The sequence below is a fragment of the Erithacus rubecula genome (assembly GCF_903797595.1).
Source record: "Erithacus rubecula genome assembly, chromosome: 2".
Classification (NCBI taxonomy): Eukaryota; Metazoa; Chordata; class Aves; order Passeriformes; family Muscicapidae; genus Erithacus; species Erithacus rubecula.
Window position 1 is genome coordinate 23,381,632 of NC_136685.1, and position 24,642 is coordinate 23,406,273.

The 24,642-nt window shown below is 36.4% G+C and overlaps 1 protein-coding gene across 4 annotated transcripts in view; it reads right to left on the reverse strand.

Moving 5' to 3' along the window:
* HMGCLL1 (3-hydroxy-3-methylglutaryl-CoA lyase like 1) overlaps positions 1 to 24,642 on the reverse strand; it is a 69,603-nt gene that overhangs the window by 8,195 nt on the left and 36,766 nt on the right. For all 4 annotated transcript variants that reach the window (XM_079297745.1, XM_079297744.1, XM_079297743.1 and 1 more), the window contains exons 6-7: positions 21,439 to 21,502; positions 16,984 to 17,172 (exon numbers count right to left, since the gene is read on the reverse strand). In XM_079297745.1, the coding sequence (XP_079153871.1) occupies positions 16,984 to 17,172; positions 21,439 to 21,502 (253 nt within the window). The remainder of the gene's footprint in view (positions 1 to 16,983; positions 17,173 to 21,438; positions 21,503 to 24,642) is intronic.

The following is a 24,642-nucleotide window of genomic DNA, read 5'->3' on the forward strand; positions in this document are numbered from 1 at the left end:
GCCTCAGACTGGATTGTTTTGAAAGTTTTAGTGAAAAATGGGCTTGGCCACTTCCGGGAACAAGTTTTGGGGAAGAAAAACACTCTGTTACGTTAATATTCAGTAAGTTTTACATTAATTTCTTGGAGATATTTTTGTACCTTTGCACTCTCAAATTTGGCACAGCAGGGATACTGATCTTAAGAGATCCCAGTCTGGACTTAGTTATAAACACAGGGAAGTTCCACCTTAGTTCCACCTTATTGTCAGGAACAGGTCAGTCTGGGAGTTAAAATGTCCAAGGGTCAAGAAAGCAGCAGCTGACAATGATTTTTTCTTAACCTCAACAAAGAATTGTGAAGCAATTTCCCTGAGACTGAGCTGGAAAATCTGTGTCTCTGACTGACAATGCATTGTCTGCACAAAAAGCCTGAGCAGTGAGGTCTGTGCTGCAGATCTGGTTCTTCAGAAAGCATTCATAGATGTTTAGGGGAAATCAATTCCATTCAACATGGGACTGATTTTGAGATTTTGGAATGCTAATAAAAATCCTATGTCATAACACAATTAATGAAGCAGATGTTCACAAATCATTATTGCCTATGCAGGCTTATTGTGCTCCTTTTAGGAATATGTGCACTCTTCTATTAAAAAACACTGGGGTTTGCTGGTTTGGGGCTGTACTCAACTCGAGCTCTGCCTTGCTAAGGATCACAAAGCTGCAGGGGGAGCAGGAGGCACGCCAAGGTCTTGTTGGAACCCATGAAGATGCAATGATCATCAAAACAGTAAGTGACTTTCCAGTCTCCCTTCCTTCCCTCCCCAGGCAAGCCAGGGCATTGCCAGATGCTGCTCTGACAGTAGCTACTGCCCCAGATGCTCTTCAGTAGAAGTTCTGCTCTCAAGCAAACCTGTGATGGTTTAATAATTTATCTGCTTACTATATCATGAAATAACCTTATCTATAAATGCAAAATATTTGTTCTATAGACAGAAGTCTGGACACAGTCAGATGACCAATGAAATAGGTAAGGCAGAGAAGATAATAATCTTAGGATCTGGAGGGAAAGAGGGAACTAGACAGAAAAGACAAAGAGGAGCTCTGGGGGAGGCTGGGATAGAACTGTCTAGTCCAGATGTGCAACAGCTGGTCCAGGTTGCCTGTGCCCTACATGTCATCAGGTAACAAGGTTTTTCTCACATGCTACATGCCACTGTACATGAATAAAAATAAACTGGAAAATAAACAGAGGTCTTTGAATGGACAGGGGAGATAAATGATCACTTAACTCCATGGCAAAGTTACTGATAGCAGCTTTAGGAGAGGAAAATTTAGCTGGGAGTGGACAACCTTTGGAGCTGCTAACTATTAAGCTCTAATGAAGAAAGAAAAAAATATCCAGTTAATTCCATGGATGGCTCACAGAGATAAGCTGAGTAGACACATAAAATTAAACAAAATGGCTGAATTATCATAATATTGGACATCAGCTGAGAACAAGTTGAATGCAGGACAGAACAAGTAAAAATCAGTATTTGAGATGCAGGCTGCAGACAGTGCATTTGCCTGTGAGCCACAATTCTGAAAAGGGCAGAGGACTACTATGAAGAATCAGGGAAAGACACTGATTTGAAAGGCCCAGAACTTGAAATGCATGTGGCAAATATGGAACATGTGAATCTATCAATGAAAATGGCAAATCTGACCCAAGAATGCCAGTATTTGAAAAGGCCCCTTTTCCCCTAATGAAGTTAATCTATCTTAGGTACCCCTTTTACTGTATCTGTGCCTTAGAAAGAAACTACAAACTCTTCTGATCTTGTTTTTTTGTCCTCACTAGCTTCTGCCAGCTCTCAACCCTTCAAGTTACTGGAAGACCAATTTGTGTTGAGTCACTTTTCAGCTTAGCCTGGGTGACCAAATTCTTCCTGTAGGTGTAATTTCCCTCACTTATAACCAGAACACTTGCAGCATTATGCACTAAGTGGCAGCGGACACTACCTTGTACCAATGTGAGCAAATAAATACATGGATGGCAGAAAGCATCTATTTTTTAAAATAAATTTGCAGAAATGACAGCACGTATAAAAACACAGGGAATGTAGAGCAGAACTATTTTCATTCCACAGCAGCGTTATCATGTATCAACATCAGGGTATCTAAAGGAACAAAATAATCACATTTAAAATGCCATCTAACTTCAATTCAGCCTGAGCTTCATGCATTGTCACAATTTTTCAGATTATTTTATAATGTACTACAGGGATATGTAGAATTTTGAATCCTAGTTTGGTCTTTACATAATCAATCTTTTGCATTTTATATGAATATATACATAATGGATGCTTTGTACTTGGAATACATATTATATATTTTTATAGCAGTTATTTTCTAATGCGAGAGATTCCCTTTCTCATTTCTGGAGATAAATCTCACAATAGAAATGAACAATTGTGCATCCTACTCAAGCTGAACAGATATGTATCTCCATCATTCACTGTCACTCCATAGTAGATTTAGAGTCAGCCAAAAATAATTTGTACAGTTAATTTGTACAGTTAAATAAAACCTGAACTTTTTATTCAGACTTAACTACTATTTCAAATATCTCTTAATTCTATTTTCAGAATCCCCTGAGTGAAACAATACTTTATTCCACTTTAGTATGTAGGATATACAGAGGTTCAGAGACTCTGCTCACCAATATTCATTGACAAACCACACTCAGCATAAAGAAAAGTGGATTTCCAAGATGTATGGCAAACTAACCTTAGAAAAAAAAAAGAAACTCCTGGCATTTGTTACATCTTCTGGATTACACAGGTGCACATCCATCTTCTCCCATATATGGAAAACAAGAACTGCATCCTCCATTCAAATGCTTTTAACTTATTTACAGCTAGACTGGAGACAATATTTATCATCACAAAGTATAAAGCCAAATGTCCATTTTCTTCAGGAGCACCAAAGATTAACAGATTAGAATGTTTTCCACATGTCCACTTTACTGTCAAGAGAATATTAAAGAAGTTTTCCAGCTTCCGCAGCTCAGCCAGATGTCAATGGATCCCACAGTGAGGCAGAATTGGCAGAGTAGCCTTCTCATGACCCCAGCATTGTTTTATCAAGGATCAGTTTAAAAGTATAAAGGGCCATTTCTTGCTGAGATCTGTAATGTTTTTCAGCCCTTTTCCCCTGCAATTACACAAAAGTGCTGACTTTGTTGAACTACTGATATGCAGTAGTATTTCTTATGACTTCTCTCACACTGTGCTGTAATTGCTGTTTATGTTGGCACAAGGAAAGTACCACGTCTTGTTTCCACTATACACTTCCGGACTCTGGTTTCAGTAACATCAGTGTAGGATATTGTACTGGGCACATGTTTTGTTGTGTAAACATTAACTGGTAATTTACCCTGTCAATCTCCACAGTATGGCTTCTAATTACCAAAGGTTGAGGGGCTTCAGATGGACATTTTACAAAAATATTTACAGCAGTTATCCTGCTTCTTTTTTTTTTTTATTATTATTCACTGGTATTTGTGTTTTGAAAATAATTGCAAGAGTAAAAAAAACAACTCCATCAAATGCCATAAAACAAAACCCAACCCCAAATTTATTCATTCTTGTGCACCTCATTCTCTAGAGTAACTAAAGACTAGTTTCCTAATTAGTTAAGCAAAAATGATGGCAGTATGACAGTAAACATGACAGTATAGGAAAGTGCCAGATATTTGTTTGTTTGCAATTTAATTATTCCCTTTATATTTTTTAACAAGAAAAAAAATACTTCTATTGGCATTTTTTTTCCTTAAAATTCATTCTTACTAAATAGCCTGTGAACTTGCAAATGGCTGTGCACATCCTTATTTGATTCAAGACTCAGACAAATGTACTTAACAAATGTTACCACTATGGTCTTGTTGGAAAATCTACTGCAGGGATTCAGAAGCAAAGAACAATCTCCCTTTAAGAGCTATGGAATATATGTTTTAGTCATTCATCTGTATAATTTCAAGGAAGTAGCACTTTATATTTTGTGCAAAAATACAGTGTCTTGAGTAGAATTCCAGGGTGGGATTATACAGTAACAGTAATTACAGTAACATGGGCAAGGAAGATGCAATCAAATAGGGCATTTTTTTGGCCACCCTAGGCAGAGAGAATTTTTATTTCAAATAAAATTTTCATCATGATTTTCATTATAATACATGAAACTTTTTTTCAAAAGTGTGATAGTCTCTCATCTTTTACTGTTCCCTTAGAATTGGGTCAACTTTATAATGTTAATCACATCATAGTACCTCAGCATGTAGCACTTTAAATACATGGGCTAATTAAGTGGCAGCATTAAGGTGGAGAGACACGAAATATAAAATGTCTTGAAAATATTTTTCTCTTATTCTGATGGAAGTTCCTTTTTATAAAAAGACATTTGTAATTGTCTATCCAGTGTATCTGCCAGCAGTAAAGCCAGAATACTTCTTTTGTTTAAAAGGCCATTCAACTTAGCATCTTATATTTTGCTATAGATGCATGTTATATTGCTCTGCTAAGTCTAGTTTTATTTTGTTTACTTGGTTTATTGGTTAGAGAAAAAAAATCTCCATCAAGTTAAAAATTATTTCCTATTGTTGCAACTCTTAGTGCAAGCAAAATTTAACTGCTAAGAACATTGATTAGAGAAAAAAATCTTTCTATAAGCATTCACTTAATGCATTTGAATGGACTCTGATAAGCAAAACACATCATTTGCCTCTGGCAGTCTCACCACATATCATTTTCACTAAGCAACAAAGAAAAAAGTAAACAGGTAAACATGCAAGCTGGCAGAATTATGTAGTGTATAACATTGCCATTCATTTATGTTTAAAAATTATAAAAAAAAAAATATTTCTGAGTGCCTAGCTGTTTTGATTCATACTGCAATATTTCAAAAGGAAAAGATAAATGACAAATTATTTGACTTGGGAGACTGTTTTTGTGTTGCTTCTGCACAGCACAGAAAATGATTTTCATACTTTAAGTACTACATCAGCTTTGGTTTCTGTCTTAGCTGAAGTCATCTTCAACTTATTCCACTTATGCAAATACTCACTTGTTCTCCCAAGCTACAAAGATCCACCCAACACTCATTTGGAGTGAGTTCAGAACTCCAGCCTTCGGTCACAGCTATCTACAGATTTTCTGCAGTTTAATTTACCTTAAAAACACCCTAAGATCTTGTTTAAAGCCACTGGATGCATCTTAGAATAGGGAGTAAGTCTCCCTGCATTGTTTGCCAGATGATAATAAAATTCCTTCCGAGGAGCTGTAAATATGCAAGCATGGCCTGATTTTTAGTTCCACCCCCTCAGCACAGCTGTCTGTAGAGCTGCCCAAAAAGGAAGGAAGCATCATCCTGTAAACTACACTTCCCTACTGGAGACCCTGGGATTTGTTATTTCCCAAGTCTATTCCAGCCATGGCAAACTCCTCTTATCCTTACTTAGGTCTGAAATTCAGGCTCCATACAATGTCCTCTTTTACAGGCAAAAATTAGAATACACACACTCACAAATAATGAAAAGTCATGAAAACAGTAATTTCCAAGAAGGAAGCATTGTAGTGATTCTGTTCTTTTTTAACAGTTGCTATTAAAGTTTAAGAAAAACTACTTTAGGATAAAAAAGGAGTCATCTCCATCAAGCAGAAAAATAAACATCTCTTCTCCTAGCTGATGTGTACAGATTAAAGCTCCATATGATTATAGTGAGAACTTCTAAAAACAACTCCAGCAACACTCAGAGAAACTAGTTCCTTTCAAAAAAAAAAAAAAAGTAATTAAAATGAGAAATTAAATTCTGGGGGGAAAAAAAAGTTTTAAAAGTACTTAAAATAATTGTATCTTGACCAAACTTTTGAAATTTTGCATTCACAATTATTTTAAAAATTATGTTGAAATACTGTATTTTATTTCTGTCACTGCTCCACATACCTTTATAGTGTCCAGTATATAAATTCAAATCCCCACAGACATCAGCAGCACACTCAGAACTGACCAGAACCTCTGAAATCTCATCTCCAGAGACATCCTTAGATGCCATTATGGAATGCCACAAATGCTACCAGTAATGACAGCAAAAATCTCCCTTTTGTGGGGCTAACACACAGAAATTTGTGCTCTTTTGTGGTTATATATATACAACCAAAACCCTAAATGGCATCAGGACTGGAATTCAATTGCCCACTGTGTGTAACTCTTGCACAATCCTTGCACAGCTTCTCCCTGGGGCAGACAGAGCTCCACCAAGCAATTTCTGGCACAGCCTGGGAATTAGCAACCTTTAGGGACCATAGCTGTCAGTCTGGATTTTTGGAGGGTAAGAGTTTGGTTTTCAGGATGCAAGCTTTAAATAGCAATTGGTCATAGTGCCAGAGAAGCCAGGACATGCTGAGCATGGCAAACCTTACAGGAGTGATAAAGCAACTGAAGGAATGCAAACACTATTGAGACATACAACCTCATCTCCAAAATTACATGGCAGTTGATGGGATAGCAACTGAGGAAGAAATGCATGTTGTGGCAGGGGTGCTGAGAAGGGAGAATGGGATGGGTTTGCCAGGATGGCTTCTGAGATGAGCCAGTTGTGTAGGATTGTATTTGTGGAAATCCTGTTTCATTTGTTGTGGAAGTTGAAAGGTGTGGGAAAGACAAGAAAGACACCATAAAAGTAAAGGAGACAAGTAACAATAGTGGAGAACTAACTTGTCTTTCTGTGGATGAGAGAGTGCTAATGTAATGCTGAATAAGGCACAAGAAACAATCTTCAGACCAATGAAAATTCTTTATTTTCCAGTCATCTAGATAATCAAGACTTTCATTTTCAGGAATTGAATCAAACACTGTTGTAAAATAACAGTTATCAGTTCAATTTCTGATTGCTACAGGCGGTCATCTCATTAAACCTACAACCAGTCACTACCAATCATGCAAAAAATCACCCTAAAATGCTACTTTTTATGCATGCAATCTGAGGCACAATAGAAATATGCATGGGGAATTTGACACCAGTGTGCCCTCACCATACTTTTTATGCATGCTAAAGATCAGTGATTTCAGGTTTTTAGCACAGTACTTTCACAGCTTCTAAAAATACTAAATATTTATTTTAAATGTGGCTTAGCATTTTGAAAACTATTTTATACTAATTTGTTCTATAAACACCTGAAACCCTTTTTTTTTTAAGCCTTCTTACATTTCCAGCATTTGGAAGTAATTTGTTTCTAGTCCAAAAAATGAATGTCTGTCCATAACAAAAAGAGCTGGACTGCTGCCCAATCCACTTCAGAACTGGATGATGCTGACTCTTAGCCATTTAAATAGTCAAGTTAAACAAGACACAGTTGGGATGATAAAAGGAGGTCTGTAAAGAGACTATTGCTCTGACTATGTGGACTTAAAACTATCAAACAATGACTAGGAAAATAGCAAAAGAGAGAAAAAAAATTAACGTTAGTACCAGGGAAAACATTCGGGTTAGGTGAATGCAAGAGCACAGTATCCATTCACATCACTCTTTCCTCTTGCCTGTGAGCTGCCAGCAGGATATTTACTCTGCTTAAGCACTGACAGAGGCAAAGAATGGCAAAAAAGACATTACAAAAGACAACATAGTGAAGGGGATGTCGACACTAACAGGCTGCGTGGATTATTATCCTAAAAAAGCAACTATAATCTGATAATTTTGTATCTAAATTATATTCTCTGCCATCTTGTGTGAGCTTGTTTGCAAGCACTAGTGTGCAAGCTTCTTATAATATGGAAAAAGGTGGAAAAATCATAGTTTCTTCTCATATCTTATTAATACCAGTTTCTTTCCCTTTTGCAAACTATAGTTCCAGATATGACAACTAAAGATGCAGAAGAATAGAATTTGATGAAGACCAGAGGACTATTTAAAGTAAATTCCCTGAGTCTGCTTATTTTTGCATTCACAAGAGGACAAAGATGCACAGTAATGAAAACAATATTAGAAATGTATTTTAGGTACTGATCGACCAAATCATTACAACCTTAATGGCTCTAGATTTAATGAATCAGAAAATGATCATGAAACTCAAATTGGAATGTACCACTCCTGATTTTATTTGAATAGTTGCTGCAATGATTTTTCCATTCATATTCCATTTAAACATAGAGTGGTAAGTATGCATCAATTTGTAGAGATATAATGAAAGATGCCTAGATTTGCATGTGAAAATCCAAAGTTTAGAAATCTTTTAGAGGATAGTTGAAATTCGATTGTAAGCCAAAGTCATGTCTACTGTTCCAAGTCAGTTCTACTGAGGTAATTTGAAGATGTAAATAATCTACACCTGATGAAGGCTTGCTTTTTTTAGCATCTTGAATCAGACTTAGACTTGAGGTTTGTTGGTTCAGTAACTAGGTCTAAAAGCTTCTGAAATCCAATCAGCATAGTACAGGCAGATAAAACCATGCAAATTTCTATTATTCATTAATCCTTTATAGTATGCTAAGTTTCATTTCAAATAAAAACCAAAACCCACAAAACCATTCATACAGGCTACCTATTGGTATATGCATGGTCTTTGCCTCAGGAACTTTCACTGCTATTTCAATATACAATAACAAATATATTCCCCTTCCTACCCTAAACTATTCAAACAATAAAAGTCCTGAAACAAAGTCTACCATTTATTTTTTTTCCCAGTTATACTGCAACAATTGCAATAATAGCAATGATTAGTTTATTTGTGGACTCTCAGACTATTGTTTTTCTGAAGCATAAGGATAGAGGTCAAAAACTTTAAGTTGCTAATTCTTTTGTACTGATCTGAGAGAAAAATAGGAGTGATGCTGCCTGGTCATTTGTTTAATTCCTTATTTTGCTGATATTACAGGTAAAAACAAACAAAAAAACAAAACAAAAAACACCCAAAAACCAACCAACCAAACAAACAAAACAACAAAAAACCCCCAAACAAACAAACAAACAAAAAAAACCCAAAACAAAACCAAAAAAACCCCAAAAACCCCAAAAAAACAAAACCAAAAAAAGACAAAATACTGGAAAACATCTGTCAGATTTTGAGCATGAACGCCTATGTTTTCATTTTCTTCCCATATGTAGGTCTGATTTATCCATTTGTGCAGTATGTTTTTTCACTTACAGTAGTAACTAGCTGACTGCTCACAGTAGCAATATTATTTGATCAAATGCAAGGGGGTTTTTTTTCTACTTTCTCAATGTAGACACCCTCTTTTTAAGTTTTCTTCAGAGGAAGAAAATGAGTACTTTGCAGCCTGCTACCTTGGAATAATTCACCTGCCATTTCCCCCCTAATTTATGTGCTTTCAAATATAGTTTTATTCACCTGTCTTTTTAGCTTTCAATCTCAAAGAATTCTACTCATGTGCTTTCCTAATACCACGTACTTCTTTGTCTCCAACATCTGTTTTTTTAATTGCTAGCTTTAGCTAAGTGCTATGTCATTTCCACAGAGAAGGGGGAATAAAAGGAAACAGAAACAAAACGGCAAATTGATGTTTTCTAAATAATTTTATTTTACTGCCAACATTTCACCTAGCTTGCTAACCAATAATTCAAAAGTTCTGTTTCAAACACAGAAAATACCTAGTAAGTGCCCAGGATAATTTAATTATTAGAAAAATCCAGAAGTAGAAATCTAGAAACACCCTTATTTAAAAGAACAGACATGTTGTAATAAAGTCTCTACCTACAATTTTGTGTATTCCCATTCTCTTATGTTTGTTCTCAAACATTTTTGTTTGCATGCTTTAGAATATTACACAGATTTTCACTTACAAATTGTGCCAGCTATCCTATTTCTCACAATGGAAATCTAAAATTTGAAAAAGAATAATTTCTACAAGTTAGAACAATTGCCCTTAACATGAGCATCACAGTATTGTAAATTATTCATTTAAGCAGGAAAACCTAGGACCCACAAGCCAATATATCCACAACTCTGCTGATGGGTGCTTTCCAGCTTAAAGAAGTTCCGTTTCATAATTCCATTTGTTTCCTGCCATTTAGCCAACTTTCCACTTATTACATGCCTCCACACCTAATATGAACTTCCAGTGCAGAACACTTTAAATTTGCTATGGCCATTGTACATCCTTTGTCTTCTTTGGCAGTGATTGCCTCTAAGAATTCCAGCAAAATACTGAAGCATGACCAGCCCTTCCTGAATTCTGTACAGCTACTCTCATTCAAACTGAATTTTTTGGTAAGGTTTCCCTATCTGAACCTTGAAATTAGTTTCTGGAGATCTCTGTTAAGTCTTCTGCAGTTTCCTAGCATATATTTGTAAACAGCAGAGGAAAGCAAACTTGTGAGGTCTGCTGAAGACTTTCCATTTCCATGCTTTCCTCAAAGTAGGAATGCAAACATGTTAAAATTTTTTCAATATCCCCAAATATTGCCATTCTTCATATGGCAATTCTCTCCTACACTCACATTGTGCTTTATAACATCTTCAGAGTGCCAGGTTGTGCAGGATCAAAGAAATTGAAAGGATCAGATAATTTGATTAGGCAAACATGTATTTTGATTATTTGCTCACTCACATATCTTAGCTTTTTTAATCCAAAAAGTACATTCTACACAAAACTTGCAATCGGCTTTTAAATTTCAATTTCAAAACTCAAGTTTTAAATCTTCATAGGAACCATCTGCATTTGTCTGATGATCTTTCTGGTTTTTTCCTATCATTTCACAAGGTGAAAGAGATTAGCCTTATTTCTCTTTTACAAATAAAAAACAATAATAAAAAAGAAAAAAGCCATGAGTACAGTGACATGCGAAATTAGGGAAGGACAAGCCAAGATGTATGTTATGGTTCCTGTCTCCTGTACCCCCTTAATTCCATACTGTATCTCACTATTAGCTTAGAAAAACAGTCTGTAAGACAGTGTTGAAATTTTAACTGAACTGTCGTGATTATGTTTTGCTCTGTTAAAATTCAGTTCAGATATAAATAATTTAATTGCCAGGTAGTGAGTGCCCCAGCACACTGCTGAAAACAACCCAAAATACTAGTATCATTTAATGCATTATTGAAGCAAGAATTTTGGCAGATCAATACAAGTTCATTTTGTCAGTTACTACAGAACTCCCCAAAACGAGTATTTTTTATGTGTGTAGCAACAGACAAATCTGGCTGGACTGGCTTCCTCAGCTAAAATTCATATTCACTGTTATAGGAGAAATTCATAGCACAATGAGTACATGCAAGGCTTCACACTTTTTCACATTTACTTATCTATCTTCTCTGCCTTAAAATAGAAGTGTCAATTCATTTTACTCACTATAGCTCTGGATGATTGAGCTTTTCAGGGAAATAAAAAGGCAGTGTTGCTTACAAATGAAGAATAAGGTCTTGTTTTGGGGATTTTTTCCTTTCTTGATCAGTACATAAAGCTTGTGAAAACTAAACTAAAGCTATTGTGCTTATAACTTTTTACAACATGGTTTCATAAAACTGTACTTGAAGATCATCCTGTATTTTTTTAAATCAAGAGATAAACTGGGAATTGTATACATATTTATATGTGTAATTCAGTAAAAAGGTAATAGATCACCAAAAAAACCCTGAAACATTTTATCTGGAACTACTATACACATGCATTTTTCCCATTCAGCCTTCCACCACTTCCATCCATATCTTCATGCCATTTTACCATTATTTTATTTTATCACTTCTCTATTCTATTCAGCTACCTAACTTGCTTGGCTTCAAGCTGTAACTACTAGTAATTCACTGGGATGAGCCCTCATTCTGGCAGATGTCTACTAAATATGCCAGACAAATCCAAGGTGAAAGAACTGTCTTCAGGATATAAACGTTAGGTGAGTTTTCTAGTACAGAAGTGTTCTTACATATGATGTATTTATTTGGAAATTTAGCACTATTGGCATTACAGGTATATTCTTTTATGTCAGTCACAGAAATGCAGATCTGAAAACCTAAGAGGAAAATATCAGCGAATGTAATCTGGCACCTGAGAGAGACATTTAAGTGCTGTCAGACACCAACACCTAAAATTTCTCAGGCTTTCTTGAGTCTTTTTTTACCAACAGAGCTGAGAGTGGAGAACTGCTAGGGCTTTCCCAGACACCAGGAAATGCTTTCTGAATTTAACTGAGTAGGAATATCTTTCCTCTGCAAGACAAACCCTCCAGCTGAGCTCCAAGAACAAAGCACATGAGGCCTGCCATCTCAGCACCCACTCCACTACCTGCCATTAAAAGCCATCCATAAAGCTCAACTTAATGGTTGCCAGTCCCTTCTCTAAAACTCGACTGTCCTAAAAAGCAGCAAGGACAAACTATGCCATAAAGGAAGGCAATCAAGGAGCCCAGAGTCATAGCAAGGCAGGCAGTGTTGGCAACATCAAAAACAAAGCCAATAAGTTGAGTCAGAGATTCAAGACTGGAATCAGGTCTGGACACCATAACCAGGATCAGACAACATCAGCCAGGTCTGAGGGCAACTAGTAAGTCAAGCCAGCAGGTGAGGATGAGAATGGGAATCAGGGAGGTCCAAGATGGCACAAGTGCAATTGCAATGCTGCAGCAGAATGGCTCTGGCCAAGCACTAAAGCTTCAGGTTTGAAGCCACTGCCAGATGAAGGAGAAGGAGCCTGCAATGAGGATCCTTAGCATCAAGCAGCTCCTGGGCAAGAGATCTCAGCAGCAAGTCAGCCTTGAGCCTGCACCTGAAAGGATCCATGACAGCTTGTGACTTCAATTGTGACTTCAAGCAAGCTCAACAGCTATGAAAACCAAATCTTGTCTTTTGGGGGGGAAAAAAAAAAAAGACAAGATAGAAAGCTACATCTAGGCGATGGCTTTGGGTGGAAAATTCATCTCATCTCATGTTTTGCATGGAAGTTCATGTAAATCACAGAGGGAATTTTAAACACAGTGTTTTTTTAGTTGCTTAACTCAGGCTCTACAATTTCATGCTGCTGGCTGTTGTGAACTCTATTCCTGTTGAAAAGTGATCCTTGTCAATTAATAAACCATGAACTTTAGCACCTATGTTCAGATTCCTCTCCTGCTTCTGGCAGCTAAAACAGCCAGGCCAATACTGAGTGCCTTTGAGTGAACCTATATTTTACTATATAAGTAAACTGGATGCAGAAAAATATGCAGTTTAATTAGGGTCTCCAGCATACACCAAGATGTTAGAATCAATTTAGTTAAGTGATGCAGGGAAAAGGTCAGCAGTCAGCCATTCTTATTTGGATTTACTTTTTTCTTAAGTATATTTCATCTTTAAAATTCAAGGATCTTAAAAAAAATTAATAAAATATTATTAAATATTTTAAGCTCTCTAAAATGGGATATATTACAATGTTTGAAAGAAAAACCTGTACTCTCAATTCTGAATTTTGCAGTCTGAACCTTAAAAGTTTAATTAAATGCTTGCTAAATTCTGTTTCTGGCACTAAAGTGAGGATTTTATTTCAAATTTCTGGTTTTCTGGAAAAAGAAAGAACTGATAAAATGAAGTTTCATTTGGCATGTAATCAATCTCATTCATCTCATTGTGTTCAATAAGATGAACATGATTACACAAGTTGGTAAAAATCCTTGGTCTTTCTAAGTCATTAGAGTTTTATGCTTGTTTTCTTTAAGTTAGAATTTGATCCTCACAGTGTAGGGATCAGTTCAATTTAATGAATTAGGATAGCAATTTGAGTTTGATGAAATTCTACGGGACTATCTCGTGATTGTTTCCTTTATTCAGGTATCACAGCCAGACAAATATCCTCTTTGCCTCTTAGCATACTCTTTCTCATGTTTGAATACATGTTATAAAGACAGACAAATTTATTTCTGGCAACTACACAAGCTTTACAGGAAGACAGTTCTTTAACACATCCAGTAAACACTTCCCCTTCCATATCCATTCCGTATGCACAATGGGAGTCAATTGTCAATGAAACTCAAATCTCCTTAGATCAATGACCTACTTTTCTAGGGCCTCTCCAGAAAAAAGTTTCCTGACCCATCTTTTTAGCCTTCCTTGGAGGTCTGTAACAATTGCCTATAAATGTCTTACTATTTCTGTTAGCTACACTATGTGTTTGTCACATTAGCTAACCCACACATAATCAAAACACCATAATCTTTAACTAGATCTCCATATAATTTCCCATCTTCTGAATTGTCTCTCTAGTAAATTCTATAGTCTGGTAGTTTAATATTATGTCATGCAACCAAGAGCCAGTCATGTTTCTGCTTTAAATGTTTAATGGTTTGTTTTGAAGCATCACTTCATGTGCCTCACATTTTTACACAAGTTCTTTTCATAAAATAAAGCAAATTTCCTTCTATCTGTATTATTCACTTCAGCAATTCAAAAATTACTTATGCTTTAAAAATTGGCTAATCTCTCTCCCATCTTTCACTACCTATCCTTTTGCTAAAACAACACATATAAAACTGAATACTAAAGCTGCAAGACTAGTGCCCTGCTAATTTCTTATACAGATACAGCCTGTCAGTTCTAGATGACTTTGGATCAGCCCCAAATGAAAGAAAATATTCTGGGTAGTATAATCCTGCATGAAACAATGTGATCTGTATAAAAAATCACTTACTGAATCACCAGCAACTCTTTCCACTCCTAGGAGATCTCCCATCGAAGCAATGCCTGAATTAGTGCAGAGTGATTTGTGGCTTTCCAGCTGCCATTCATTAATTCTTAGGAAACACAATATACAATACAACAGTACTCAGCCTGGGGTTGTTCAGTGGTGTCTTAGGAAGAGTGTAATTTGTCTGCTGAATGTTCTTTAAACTTGTTTTCAAATAATAACTGTAGCTCATTATTTCTATGACCCCCAAACACATTTCACTCTTGCTGAAATATTGTGTCGGTCACGCAGACCCATAAAGGGGGAAGGAAAAGGAGTTGTATCTGAGAAGAGTTTGGTTTAGGAAACAGCAGCTGAGTTGAAGAAGGAGTTTTATTCCAGTGCTCTGCCATTCCTATATCTTTGGCAGAAAGGAAAGCAAGAAAGGCAAGCCTGACAGCAGGGGCTAAAAGTGACTTGGGCACTCTGATCCACTGGCTTTAGCACTTTGCCACACAGCCGACCTGTGACTGAGAGGGAGTCCCTGTTTTAGAAGGAGTATTGCTTTAGGAAGAGTTATAATTCACTGCTAGTTGCCTTGGGTTTTTCACCAGAGGCAAGAGAGGATGCTATGAAGTGCAGGATCTGTTTGAGCATCCAAAAGCCTGGGGACCTTCTTTTACATGAGCCAAGGAGCTGCTTGCACAAAGCCAGTCAGAGAGACTGTGTAATGCCTGCTTCATCAAGGACTTTTGGCAAACTCTATGACAAGTTCAGCTCAGCCAAAACCACTTCACCTTTAGACATGTACTGCAGGAGACCTTGACAACAGAGGGAAGTTTTCTGGTGGGTCTCAGGCACCCCTGCCTTCCCAGAAATCTGAGAAGGTTGCATAGGAATTTCTTTTTAAGTCTTTTACTCCCTTGAATTTGCATGTTAATTATCCTAAAATGCACATTACATACCTAAGAGGGTTTTTTTTAACCTTTAGCTCTTATACAGTTTGTTTAAGAACTAAATAAAAAGACAGGAGCAACAGGTAAACATGAGACAAGAATCACTTACAACAAATACTGGAGCTAACAAAACATAGCCATTGTTCAGTGTTTAGTAGGCACCATGACAGCAATTATTTTAAGGAAGGATTTGAAAAACAATGCTTCAAGTATTTTTATGGCCAACTCCTCCCATGCTCAGGGGTTTTCATGCTTTTAGCTATTGCATCTGCAACTGAAGCTAACTGTGAAATTAGCAATTTATTTATCCCATGGTACATAACACACATTTGCAACAGGAAAAGTAAGGGGGAATAGTGAATGCTGTGAGTAAAAGTTAGAACCTTTCTTACCAGATTTTGTCATTCCCTATTGAATTGAATACCTGCAGATACCAATGTTGAAACTTTCCTTGTTACTTCTTATGGTGTATACTACTAATACTATTAACACAATTGTATCTAAATAACATCATATGAGCTCTGCCAAAATACCAAGTCAGACAAAAGAAACTTTGACCTTCAAAATGACTGCCTGACTTTCAAAGAAATAGAAGATGCCATTAAAAATAAAACAGAACAATAAAGGCCTACAATTTGTAAATAGCCTTTGATTCTGCAATGTTTAGTAAAAGTAGGTCTCCTTACAAAGGCATATGAATATAAAGATATTTCTCAGGATTATATCTTTACAAAATCTACATTAGAGCTTGCAGTCTCTTTTCTGCATTGTGTCCTATTCTGAAAAATGTATCAACGTAAGGGAAAAAAAAATCTCTTACAGAAATTAACTCTGATTATTTAGGCACAGATTTGAAAACTGATTAAATAAGATATAAAGTTGCTGCTAATCTTACTCAGAAGGCATGGCTGATAAACAAAAAAGAATAATGAAGGCACATGAATAGTGATGAAATTATCTATTCTGTGTATATAACTACCAATATTTTAGATTTATCCATCTGAAATCAAGATGTAATTATGCATTATTCCATTTTATTTTTAGACACATCTATAAAGTAGAAATTTTAGTTTAGTGGAAAACAAACATACAGCTGTTCCTAAGAAAACTGGCATCTGAGATACCAGAAAAAAAAAATTAATGGCCCTCCTTCATCTAATGTCAATGAAATGCAATAATCATTACTGTTTCTTAGTGACTTTGTATGGAATTGAAGGTAATTAATAGATAAGATTTGACATTTCCTGGTAAAAGCAACAGCAATAATACCAGTAAAAAATCTGATGTGTGAGCGATATTTTTCTGAAATTTAGTGACTGCCTTTTTGCTCTTCTAAAGATTTCTTTAAGGTCAGGATTTTTTAAAATTGCACATTGAATTAAATAAGAATACATATTATTGTATACATAAAATGAGAAACCAAGTCACCTGTATGGCTGTGAGGATATTGGCTAACGCCTGGCCATATGTGTCATGACAGTGAACAGCAAGAGCACTCAAAGGAATTTCTTTCATAACAGCTTCCAGCATTTTTTTCATACTTCCAGGCGTCCCCACACCAATTGTATCTCCCAGAGAGATTTCATAACAGCCCATACTGTACAGCCGCTTGGATACCTGATTAGAAACAGAACAACACCAAGAGCTCAGGATGAAAGAGGATCAGGAACACACAAAGGACATACCTCTGTACAGCTTTTAGGTTTTGACCTACCGAGGTGGATCTATTTATCAGACACTCTATATTCATTCTTGAAAACTGCAATTGAAGAACATCCCACAGATCCTCTTATTTTAAAATTATAGTTCTGCTACATTCTGTATGTGGAATAGTTAACTAGTCAAATCCATCAAAAACTTGCTTTCTGACTCTCCCACAGAATCCAAATAAGCAAAATTTTAACATTAATTTTCTGTCAAGTCCTTTCCTAACATTTTCTTCTCTCTGGGGACTTGCCAGCTGTTTGGTTTTCTCTATGTACTTTTCAGCTTGCAAGCTGTGCAGGGTAAAGACCTGTCCTTTTTTTTGCATATTACATGAAGCCAACAGAGATAATAAATAATTAACAAAAAGCCTGATTTTCCTTTCTCTTGGCACTTAATCAATGGAAATTGAACTTTTAACATGCTGCAGTCAACATTAATTTTGCTTGCTTTTCATGAAATCAAAAATTAAAATACTAACAAAGCAAAACTGAAACTTTTTAACATCCTAGTTCTTAAATTTTAAAAATTTTCTTAATATCAAATAAAATTATATCTAAATAGTTACTTATGTAAGCAGAACCCTAAATATTTCTGGAATCATGTCTTTGAGGAGTTATTTGCATGAGTGAAAACTGAGGTCTAGCTCCATAATTTTTGCATGGAGAGAAACATATTCAGAAGCACAAAATCATGTTTTCACTGAAAATATTGCTTCATGAATTGAATTCAGGATCTCTCCATATTATTTTTGTTGGATTTATTTGGAAAGATTCCATCTTATTTTCAACTGCTCAATATGTTTGTCCCCTTTAGGATTCCCCACTGTGTTTGAAAGATCCCAAAAGACCACTCCAATGGAAAGGAATCCCAGCTTAAAAACTAACTGGTTAGAAATGAAAAAAGACAACCCTCTTCCAAAAAGACATCTTAAGTCACACTGCAGTCTGCTGCTAAAACAATTCCAGGACTTCATTAGTGGGATTGCTGTGAGCTTGTCTGAGGAAATGGACAAAGTGCTGCACCAGCAGTCTCGGAAGTGCTGGATTAATATTGCTGTTCACTTAATACAAAGAACAGCTGAAGAAGAACTTCAAATAGTCTGAATCATCCTGTTTAAGGCTTGGAAGTACTATGGCTATTGCAAATGTGGTAAAACTGTGCTTTAAAGTCAGTTCATACACACATAAATTCAACATATGTTTTAAGAAAGGGACATTCACCAGAATGTAAAAGGGATCCATCTCACAGCATATTTTTATATCATCAACACATAGCAGGCATTTTGACTAGATTACTGTAGTAAGAAAAAAAAGGATCATCTGCAGTTAGTGGTGGATTACATCCAGTTAAACCCCAAACCTTTGTGTTTCTTTAAGATCAGGGCAAATAAATGTACTGTATTTCCCCCCAACCCTCCTTCTTTTAATGAATGATTCAAAGTCTTTCTAGGCGAGCATTTTAGTTATAAATTTAATGTAAACTGCTAGAAATCATATTGCATTCACTTCTTTTTCATGCTCAGTCCTTAGGTTTTTCAGCTTCCTGAATGCAGAGTTCTGTAAGATGGAAGAGTGTGAAACTGTTAATAAGCTGAGTGTCATCACTGACTTGTCATGATCTAAACTTTAAGTGATCCTTAAAAAGATATCTACATTTAATTTAAAGAAGATAAAGCATCCTTGGAAGCTGAATGGGAGATTTTTGTACTGAATTTTCTATTGTACCATATTAGAAGGAAGCTTGTCAGTTTTTTAAAGTTTTCAATATGGATTTTTGGGAGGAGAGTGTGGGAGAAAAAAACACACTGTTTTTTTCTATGTAATTAGGATGTGATTACAAGCTTGCAGCTTTGTTGATTGAACAGGGTGGTGTTCTGCACCACTGAGCAGTTTTGCTCAGTGCATGAGCCTTGTGCTACTCCCCTGGGGAATACTGACTTGACATCCAGCATTGATCAAAATGGGAACTGGTGAACCAGCACTGCAACCTCTTAGGCATCTGAACAGTCCTACTCCTGGAAATAATATCTGAAACTATACTTTACATTGAATATAGAAGATGATAATCTAGTCACAGATTATTTTAAGCAACAATCTAAAAAATCTGCGGTTCTTGTGCTGTAAATGAAACTTTAATGATCCAAGAATATTCAAACAAGAGTAGGTACATTTTCTATACTTTGATCAAAATGTGTCCTGGATGATATTTAATTTAATGAATTCACTAAAAGAAAGCTAAGGAAAAAAATAAGCAGACCGAAAGACAAAAACAGCCAAGCATATGATGGACTTAGATGATAATGGATTATACAACTGGCTTCAAAGATGCTATACAGTGTTTCCAACAACTTCCAAGCTTTATCTCCCTGAAGTTCAAATTCTCAAACCACAAAATGATAAATGGCTAAGAAGTGACTTCCTTTCAGGAATTAGCAGACTGATAAGACTAGGCAGTTTATTTTACTATATGAATTTTTTTTTTTGTTTTAAATAAAGAACCATACAAATATACCTGACAGATTCCAGAAATCTGAAGGCTTCTGAATTTTGCACTCACTAGATAACCATGTGTAAAGCAGTTATGTATGTAGTATGCCAGAAATTAATGCTGTCTGCAACAATGTGTAATAATGCATGTAGTCTGAAAAAATTTACCTCTTCTAATTGCTTTTGCTTCAGTTGAAAAATCTTTTGCATAAAAAAATCAAAAATGGTTACTATTACTGACTGCAGGAGAAACTGCCTAAACCTTGCAATCATAGCTGCTGATTGAAAAACACAGTCAAGCGAGTCAAAATGCTCACATCCCAAAAACACAATGACCAGAGCAGCAGCTCTCTGAAAGATTTTAGAAACTCAGCCAGTAATTTTGATTATGCTGATTCTGTGCATCTATTTACACAAAATCCATCAGATGTTTCTATATATACAGCAGGGCTTGCTGAATCAGGGATGGAATGAATAAATTTAATATGGCAGCTTTTATTCACAAACACATACAGGTATGAGCATACAGGTATGCAAGAAGACACTTTTTAGAATGAAGAAAGAAAATATAATAGCTGTGTGAGTAAAAGTTTGCAGGTCTGGAACATTAAATAGCAATCCCACTGACAAACTGAGAAGGAACTTCTCTGTACAAAGAGACAGTAAAAACCAAGCAACACATGGAAAAAAAGCCTGTTGGGGAACATGGTGTCATTTTTAACCTTCACTTCATGATAAAGCAAATAATTTTTTTTTTTTTCCCAAAGAGTCTGAGTATGTGTGGATGCTGTGGAAGAAGTATTATCACAAATTCCATCTGGAATGTATACTAGAAGGAGATGCAGGAGAACAGGACCTGAAAACCACCCACACAGAACATAATATATAAGACAAATGCTGACTAGCTGCTAGTGCTACAAATTAAAAAATAATAGTTTGGATGTTGTGCTAGATCAACAGAAAGAGGTGATTAAGTGAAACAGAGAAGGCAAGCCTGTCTCTAGGTGGAAGGCCAGCATGTTCTGCCTTAAGCCTCTGAATTTTTACTCCACTTTGGTTTATTCCTGTCCATTTAGGCTTTGATGACCTCTTTGCCTTCCTGCAAATTTTTACACTTGTGTTTTGGTAATTTCTCTTCTGGAAAACAGGTTGGGCTAAGGTATCTTTTTCTTTATCCTTTATTCTAAATGGGGAAAGGGGTCAGAGAGGAAAGCTGCAACTTATTCCATCATGGCACTAGGGCAATTTAAGAACTCATATTGGGAGTGATTTTTGGCTCATGTGTCAATCACATGACCCTCACCAAAAGCACAATGACAACACAATGTGCTTATTCCAGCATAAAATGGATTTAAAAGCAATAAGTGTGCTGGAAACCCTCTTGTACAACAGAGTCCAGTGACATATGTGCTTGACTGTATTTCCTTAAGTTATTTCTTACCTTCTTGCTAGACGAAATAGTGCATAATACTTTTTCTCATGACTGATAACAATCAAAATATGTGTTTTGTCCTCACATTTGACTGTATATGTTAAAGTGTGGTTATGCACTAAGTTTTAGCATTAGCTTGTTTTCCTTAAATTTCATCCATTAAAGATCTTTTTATGATTAAGTAGAGAAAATTGCTTATTGACATTTGTAAATGTATTTTTGATTCATTTAAAAGACAAGCCAGAAATTCACTCTTACTTCTGCCACTTTATCTGGTACTACATTTCCTTCATATGGGCATCCCAAGGCACAGGACACATACCTGTAAGAAAAACAACACAAAATGTTCTGTTTTATATATATAATACATGATATGATATGATATAATATGATATGATATAATATGATATAATACATGTATTCATTCATATTACATTAAAAAATAGGTTTAACATAATTTTGAACATATAAACCAGTCAATGTAGAATAAAGATTTGAATGAAAAGTTAAAATTACATCAGATGAAAACAGAAGGTTTATCAGTTTTCCTTTCAGATTACAGAACAGCAATGCACAGCTTTATTTATGCTCAATATATACCATGAGTTATAAAGGACTGGCAGTGCAGCCAAGTTGACAATGTTGTAGGATATTTGGTTTTCATTGGTATTTCCTTCTGAAGTTGCAAGAACCAGCTCAAACTTTGCCCTCACAAGGTTTCAGAGGAAGATGCCATTTTCTTCCTTACACTACCTCCCCAGATCATAGTGAGCAACCATGGACAAAGACTACTTCTGACAACCCCACCATCTCATCACAACTGTGGTGAATGAGAAAGCTTTCACTCTCTCTGTACTGGCTTTTCTGTCCCAGTGCCCCAGAAGAATCATAGCTCCATTCCAAGCTGTAATTTAGGTATGCCTTGGGACAAGAAGGAACTGAGAAGCCAAACTGTGTCCCTCAGCTATTGGCTCCACAAAGAACAAAAACTGAAAGCCACAATGAAACTTCTGTTGTTCAGCCCTAATGCTCTATTAGCATAGAATTCAGTTTAAATTTCCTACTTTTAATGACAATTAAGAGCCATGAAATTCTAATTAAACTTCTAATTGTTTATCTTAAATTGATCAGGAATATGATTACACTAACCAGAAACATCCAGTTAAATCAAAAGTGTGACTGTAAAAGGATTTACAACAGATTCAAAGGTCTGCAGAGCCCCAGTCCCAGTGGGAGATTGCTCAACTGCTTAATAGGAGAACAAGAGCCTTCATCGATCTCCCATCGTTCTGTTTCGCTCAACACTGAAGGATATAATGTAAAATTATACACTGTATAATGCAAAAGGGATTGAACAGATGCCAGTTTGTATGTAGTCAAGGTCCGTGGGGTAAAGGATGTATTGTTTCTTTGCAGTTGAAGGAGAAACTGATTGATAGAATGTGAAATCAGGATCAGTAACAGGCAAAAACAAATTGAAAAAGAAGTCCATATTTTAATGCATAGAGCATGTTCTATCCCTTATATGAAGGTATGATGCTGGCTCACTAGAAGTAACAGTAAGAATGAAGCAAGCCTTAAATCTAAAAAGAGCTTGATTAGCTCTGACAAAGAAATGGAAATGAATTTTGCTTCCACAAAAGTGGTTGGGTCCATTACATCCTGCTCATAATTTTAATCCAGATGCCTACTAGGCCTGATTTCAATTATCTATATGTCATTATGAAAACCAGGTTTTTGAAACTTGGCCATAGAATTCATTAACTATCAGCCCCAATTTAGATGTCACTGTTTAAATTCCAAAATTCTGAATTTTCATATCTACATTAAAGATAATAATGTAGCTACTGTTAACAGTTAAACACTGCCCTGATTTTCAGTGACACATAACTCAAAAACAATTCAGGATAATTTCCCTAATTTTTTTTATGCATACAGTATTCCAAATGAAACTAAGCATGAAGAACTTCAGACCCAAAGGATTGGTTTTTACATAATACTACAGTGCCTAGAGCTAGTGACTGCATACACCTACTGAAATGATTTTCAGTATCAACCACAGCCCTTTTTACAAAGGGATGAAGAACAACACTAAATGCTAAGTAAATGCAAAACACACAGTAGGCATGTGCATGTGTTCCCTTTACTTACATACCTTTACAGGTTCCTAATGGCTACATATGTCAGATCAAGAAGACATGCATTTGGTAGTGATAATGTGGCATGAATGACATATGGAATGGAGTAGGGCAAACAAAAGAAAAAGCAGGCCAAAAGGTATCTAGGGAACAACAGAATACTCCCTGTGGTTCACACCAGAGAGCAGAAACTTGCCTGAGCTCACATAATTCAGCTGGGCCTGCTGGGGTATGGAAGTATGCAGTGACCTGAGGAATCTGCCTACTACAATACACAAATCTGTTTGAGATTATGAACTCTCTGCATACTTACACCATTGCGACTAGACTGACATTCTAAGCAAGGAAAATATGGTACATAAAATCTATCTGGGCATCTGATATAGTTCAAGAATGAGCTTGGCAGAATTTTATCTAATATTTTCACTTAATCAGTTGGAATAAAAAGAAAAGATTTGGTGATAACACTGAATTTTAAAGTGAAATACATAAAATGCAGCTATAAAAGAGTAAAGTACACTCCAGATATTTATCAGGACAAGCATTTTCAATAGACGACATAAAGTAGCCGACAGAATTACAAAAATGGCTGAGCTGGAAGAGACTCACATTGAGTCCAACTCCTGGACCCTGCACAGGACCATTCCCAACAGTCACACCATGTGCCCAAGAGCATTGTCCAAACACTCCTCAAACTCTGCCAGGCTGATGCTGTGACCACTGCCACTGCTCCAGTGCCCAAACACCTTCTGGGCAAAAAAACCTTTTCCTAATATCCAACCTGAACCTCCCCTGTTACAGCTTCAGGCCATTCCCTCAGTCCTGTCACTGTCAGCACAGAGCAGAGATCAGGGTCTGCTCCTCCTCTTCCCCTCACAAGAAGCTGTAGCTGCAGTGAGGTCTCCCCTCAGTCTCCTCCAGGCTGAACACACCAAGTGCCCTCAGCCACTCTTACAGCTTCCCCTCAAGGCCCTTCCCCATCTTTGTTTCCCTTCTCTGAATGCTCACAAAAATTTTCTTATATTGTGGCTCCTAAAACTGCAGACAATATTCAAGGTGAAGCTGCCCCAGCTCAGAGCAGAGCAGGACAATCCCTCCCCTGGCTGGTGATGCTGTGCCTGATGCACACCAGGACAGGGCTGGCTCTCCTGGCTGCCAGGGCACTGCTCACTCAGACTCAACTTGTCATCAACCAGGATCCCCAGGTCACTTTCCATGGAACTGCTCTCCAGAATCTCATTCCCCAGTCTGTCCATACATCCAGGGTTGTCCCATTCCAGGTCCAGAATCTGGCACTTCCCTTCATGTGGTTGGTGATTTCCCA